The sequence below is a fragment of the Galeopterus variegatus genome, unplaced genomic scaffold (assembly GCF_000696425.1).
Source record: "Galeopterus variegatus unplaced genomic scaffold, G_variegatus-3.0.2 Scaffold1705, whole genome shotgun sequence".
Lineage (NCBI taxonomy): Eukaryota > Metazoa > Chordata > Mammalia > Dermoptera > Cynocephalidae > Galeopterus > Galeopterus variegatus.
The window spans coordinates 335,906-342,104 of NW_007727816.1; the positions used below are offsets into that span (position 1 = coordinate 335,906).

Sequence of the window (6,199 nt, forward strand, 5' to 3'; positions counted from 1 at the left end):
GGTCAGGTGGGGAGGAAGGACAGGGTGGCTGCGTGCTCAGGAGCCCATCAGTCCCACACAGGTGAGACAGCAGCTCTTCTGTGCAGTCCAGCACACCGAATAGCAATGGTGAAGGGTCAAGAACAAGAGCGGCATGCAGAGGACACCACAGCTGCACCTGGTCAGGACAGAGCCTCGGAGGAAGATTTCTGTAAGTGGGGTCAGGGATCCCCTGCGTGGAATCTCCCATGGTACTCGTTAAGAAGGCACATCCCTGGGCCCCACCAGGTGACTCTCACACCTGCTGAATCAAGGACACCACGGTCTTAAAAGTCATGTTGTTACAAGGAAAGTCTTGGCTTCCGTTTCTTCAGTTTTGAACCCCCACTGCCCACCCTTGCAAGGCTGCTCATCCCTCTTCCCTCGCTCACTGCACCACTCTGTTAGGAGCGTCCCTCTCCGCTCTAAACCAGGGTTTCTCGACTATTATTTTATTGTCGCCCCATTTTCCCTGCAAAAAGCCTTTTATTTTTTTATCCTAATTACCCTCCTTTCCCCACGAAATTTTAATGGCACAGGTATTCTGCACATCTGTTCTGTCTATGCACCATGGATAGTGAGAATCTGGCCTAACTTTGCCCGTCCCCCCCCCCACACACACACACACAATTAAATAAGTAAATGACAGAATCCAGCCTTGGTTGTGTTCAAGTTGATCTGGGTTAAGTCGTCAGAAGCAGCCCCCGTGCATGCATGTGTGTGTTGCACTAATCCCATGTTTATGCATGAGGTAACAGGCACTTCGGTAAGAGCTTTTTCCTCTTGGGCAATGTCTTATGAGTCTTCCTCCATCAGGAAAAGCCAAGAAACCAACTCTAAACTCATTTAAGTGGATTTGTTCTTGGTGATCCATGAAATGCTGTCTTTTTATCTGCTCTTTATACTTTTAATGTACTCCCCAAAGGACGGAAGTGTACTTTTCCTGCAGTTTAAGACTAAGGTTATAAATAACATCAGTATGGGGTAGTAGCTTGCAGCTCACATTTTGCTCAATGATTTTCCATAAAACCCATTGATTGTTGTTAAATACAAAAAGCACCATAGGATCCTCTCACTTCTATGGCCTCCCCTACTGTTTTTTCTTATAAGATACCTCCCTGTAGAAAATAACCTTTATTCAGTGTATACAAGGATACTACTGCTGGGAAATTTGTTTCAAGGCTTGTATATGTTATTCCAAACAACATGTAAGGCAGCATCAACACTAACAAGCAGCATCAGTGATATGAATAGTGTTGCTCCCTGTCGGGAAACATTAATTTTGTTTCATCTTGACAACCTTGTGATAAAGGCAGCCACAGGTTTTTAAGTTGTTGCCAATTTGCTATTGTTGCTAAATTCCTCTTTGGCTTATTTTTAGTCCTAAAATGTGATTTCCTTTTATTGACTTAAGTGCTATGTAGTGTTTTAACTCATACACCTAGCATTTCTTGGGCATTCCCCATCAAATATGTTCATTTCTAAAGTCTTCCCCAGGGGAAGCCAACAAAACTGTGACTGAAATGCAAAGAGACCTTGGGAATTCCTAGCAGAACAGAACATGTCAGATGCCTTGACTTTGGGGCCTTTCTCTAGCTTCCAATGTTTCATGAGGTCATTTTAGGAGCTGTCTACCAAGGAAAAAAAAATGAAAGTCTTGAAAGAGACCAGGGTCTTACACTGGAACCATCTAAGGGAATTCAAGGATGGAAAAGGGTCTGCAGGGAGGTGCATGCTCAGCTCAGGCCTCTCTTCTCCCTTATGAGCTGCAGTGACTCCGAGGCACTGCTTGGAGTCCCTCCTTATCAGAGGCAGGCAAAGAGATGCCACCAGTACACTGGATGCCCCACCACCATCTCTGTCCCTGATGCCATGGCACTGTAATTCCTATTGTCATGCTGTCAAGAGTTTAAGCTTTGGGGCTTTTATGGTGAACGCAGCAAAATGTGGTGTGTGGGAAATCAGCATGACAATGAGACATTTGGGGGAGCTTGCCACAGTGACAAGCTCATCACATGACATTCAATGATTAGTTCACTTCGTACCGAAAGCAAATACGCTTCTTCCCTCCTTGACCAGTACTGGAAGTTGGGTTTTTCAAAAATAAACAAATAACTCCTTGAATTCTACGTGGAAGGGAAGGCTATGGAAATGCATTAAAATTTGGTACTATTTGTGCTGCTAATCACAACGTAAGAGATCTAAAATATGCTGCCAAAATAAGATTAGGGCACATATAGAACGCCTATCCTTTTCTGTCCTTTTGCCAGCATCCTTATAAAAGGATATACATTCTGACCGACTAATGCAGGTTGGCTTTAGCTCTATGAGAACAGACCATTGTACCAAGAGTACGCTACATTCTGATGGTTGGTTTTCAACAGCGTGGAACGCTTTAAAAGAAAGGGAATTCTTCATATCCAAAGTAAACACACTCGATGGTTGTGAATTTGGATTCAGAATAAACAAACAAATAAAAGGAATTGGTACTTTTTTATATTTCATTGAGAGTGAGTAAGTCCCTCCTTATCAGAGGCAGGGAAAGAGATGCCACCAGTACACTGGATGCCCCACCACCATCTCTGTCCCTGATGCCATGGCACTGTAATTCCTATTGTCATGCTGTCAAGAGTTTAAGCTTTGGGGCTTTTATGGTGAACCCAGCAAAGTGTGGTGTGTGGGAAATCAGCATGACAATGAGACATTTGGGGGAGCTTGCCACAGTGACAAGCTCATCACATGACATTCAATGATTAGTTCACTTCGTACCGAAAGCAAATACGCTTCTTCCCTCCTTGACCAGTACTGGAAGTTGGGTTTTTCAAAAATAAACAAATAACTCCTTGAATTCTATGTGGAAGGGAAGGCTATGGAAATGCATTAAAATTTGGTACTATTTGTGCTGCTAATCACAACGTAAGAGATCTAAAATATGCTGCCAAAATAAGATTAGGGCACATATAGAACGCCTATCCTTTTCTGCCCTTTTGCCAGCATCCTTATAAAAGGATATACATTCTGACCGACTAATGCAGGTTGACTTTAGCTCTATGAGAACAGACCATCGTACCAAGAGTACGCTACATTCCAATGGTTGGTTTTCAACAGCGTGGAACGCTTTAAAAGAAAGGGAATTCTTCATATCCAAAGTAAACACACTCGATGGTTGTGAATTTGGATTCAGAATAAACAAACAAATAAAAGGAATTGGTACTTTTTTATATTTCATTGAGAGTGAGTGTGAATTTGGTACCGGGATGACCTCTTAAAACACTCTATATAGTTTTGTCCAAGATTCTTCATATTTTTAAAAGTCAATGTAGCAAAGGATTGCTGATGGCAATTGATACATAGAAGACCTCATTTACAGAAAATGATATCGTTCAAGTACAGTTTGCAGATATCACACATTAAACACAGCTTGAGGCCTTGGTGCAAAAGTACACCATTACGCCGGACAGTGTTTGGGAAGCATGAAGTGGCCTTAGCACATGCAGGGGTGGGCTGTTCCATGGTAATTACAATGTGTCCAGCTGTTCCAGCCAGAACAGTAAAGTAGCAATGGCCTATGTTTTACTGGAAAAGGGGCATGTTGTTAACTTACATATGGTGAAAATTGTTTGTTACCAGAGAGGGAGAGAGAGAAGTTAAAATGAGTTACAAAAGAGAGAGAAAAAGAGAACCATCAAAGACTCTTGTCCCAGTGGCCGTGGCTGACTATGACAATTTTCATAATTTTCATTTTCATAACCAAATCAATGGGGAGAATGAAAAGACAGTCAAATGTGGAACAGGTGAAGAATCATTTTAAATGAACAAACACGTCCCCAAATCAATGGGGAGAATGAAAAGACAGTCAAATGTGGAACAGGTGAAGAATCATTTTAAACGAACAAACATGATTACTGTTGTCTTTGATGTCGCTTCTTAGTGTTAATTTTGCCATAAAGACTCTGAGGATTGGGGAGATAGAGTTGGTACGGTGAGAACCAGAGCTTGGGTCTCAGCACTTACAGGGGAAGACCTGCACTTGCCGTGTGCCGCCGTGCTGGCTCGTGTGTGCTGTGTGCGCGCGTGTGGTTTGCATGCACTGGCATGGAGCACGCTGGCGGGTGGGCGCTGGCTGGGGTGGGGCTGGCTACCTTGCAGCTGGCTGCTAATCTGGAGTGAATCTGCCCTGCCAGGCAGTCAGGCAGGCAGGCAGGAGGCCCACCCTGGCAGAGGACTCAGTGTAAGACTGTTCTTTCTCAATTTTCCCCCCAGACACACCATCCTGAGAAGCCACTTTTTCCTACCACAGGAAGCCCAAGAGAACACTATAGCTAGCAGTCTGACAGCCAAACTGAACCCTGGCCTTTTGTATCCTGCCAGGTTTGAAAAGCTGGACATCACCCCTAAAAGTGCCCAGAAGATCAAGCCGGTGCTTGAGCGGTGGATGGCTGAGGCTGAGGCCCGCCATCGAGCAGGTATGCAGAACCTGACCGAGTTTATCGGGAGTGAACCATCCAAAAAGCGCAAGCGGCGCACCTCCTTCACGCCCCAGGCCCTCGAGGTCCTCAATGCCCACTTTGAGAAGAACACCCACCCTTCTGGGCAGGAAATGACCGAAATTGCTGAGAAGCTGAACTATGACCGGGAGGTAGTTAGAGTTTGGTTCTGCAATAAGAGGCAAGCCCTGAAGAACACAATTAAACGCTTAAAACAGCACGAGCCGGCCACGGCAGGCCCCCTGGAGCCCCTCACGGACTCTCTGGAAGAAAACTCCTAAAGAGATGCCCACCCAGGACCAGAAGCCACATCCACAGGACTGGACTCCTCCCTGGGACTGCACCAAAAACTAATCGTAGTAATTTCAATTCAATGAAAACACAGCTCCCATCATTGTCACCCTTGTAAGTAAAAGACTAAGAAAACGACCAAGTGGACAGAATGGTTTATACACGTCCATTGGTTTTCCAAAAAGAAAACAAATTTTTTGAAAATTTTTAAACGAGGACCACAGCACACGGATGGTGTGTGTGGCAGAAGAGTCCCCCCGCCACCTGTCTCCCCAAAGCCAGTTTTTTAATGGACTGAAAGCAAACCAAATAACCACATCCTTTTTTTCTGTATATTGTGAAAATGTGAACACATTCTGAGGAAAAAGAAAAACAAAACTAAACCAAAAATAACCAACAAAGACTTGACCTGTTCACAGCGAATGCAAGCCTGCCCCCTGGAGGAGGGACTGCGACCTCCCAGGCCGCAGGTGCTGATCCACTATGGAACCTGTTAACCAAAGGCAGAAACCCGGCGCTGCAACGCGGTCAGTCCTCCCCTGCGTGTCACGTTGTGTTACCAGTTTCTGCATTTGTACGAGCGGAAACGTAGGAAGCCTGGTTGCTCCCATCCTCCCATCTCTCGTCTCCACCTGTGGGGTGGGTGCCACTGCCGAAGCCATTCCGTGAGGCTCACTACTGGGTTTTCTTAGGGGGTGGGAAGGAGGGTGTTTTTTTCTTTTTCTTTTTCTTTGAGAGGGGGCATCCTGGATCGTGTGCCAAAGCATCTGTCGCTTTCTTTCTCACCATGACTTGTGGGGGTTTTTTCCGTCCCATTCTCCAAATCCCTTGCGCATGGCCTCCGGGGTCTGCTGGAAGGCCACGGAAGTGGAAGAACAGTGTCTTTTCCACTCAGCAAAGCATCTGTCGCTTTCTTTCTCACCATGACTTGTGGGGGTTTTTTCCGTCCCATTCTCCGACTCCCTTGCGCATGGCCTCCGGGGCTGGAAGGCCACGGAAGTGGAAGAACAGTGTCTTTTCCACTCAGACCCTAGTGAAATGCAGGAGAGACTCCAAAATAGGGCTTTGCTCAATGAACTGTCAACACTGGCGTAAGCTGTAATTGTGCCCACTGTCCACACCAGAGCTGGGGATTTTTCTCAGTCTGTTGGCCGCATACATGGAGAGCTGACCAAAACTAATTTTGTAAATATAAACATAAGCTGCACATTTGGTTCAATACTTACATCTATGCTATGCTTCTGTGCAAAGCAATTTCTCTCAGAAGTCTGATAGCCAAAGAAATGTCTCAAGATTTCAGTCAAAATACACACATGGCATGCACACACCATATCCATGCACACAAAGAAACAGGCCAAAAGGAAGGTGACAGCGACTGGATTGTGAAAGGCCGTCATGCACCC

At 45.4% G+C, this 6,199-nt stretch overlaps 1 protein-coding gene across 1 annotated transcript in view; it reads left to right on the forward strand.

Annotated features, from left to right (window-relative positions):
* Positions 1–4,938, forward strand: part of POU6F2 (POU class 6 homeobox 2) — a 240,052-nt gene extending 235,114 nt beyond the window's left edge. Inside the window, exon 9 of the mRNA XM_008578521.1 lies at positions 4,390–4,938. Coding sequence (XP_008576743.1) covers positions 4,390–4,786 — 397 coding nt within the window. The 3' untranslated portion in view covers positions 4,787–4,938. The remainder of the gene's footprint in view (positions 1–4,389) is intronic.
* The last annotated feature ends 1,261 nt before the right edge of the window (positions 4,939–6,199 follow it).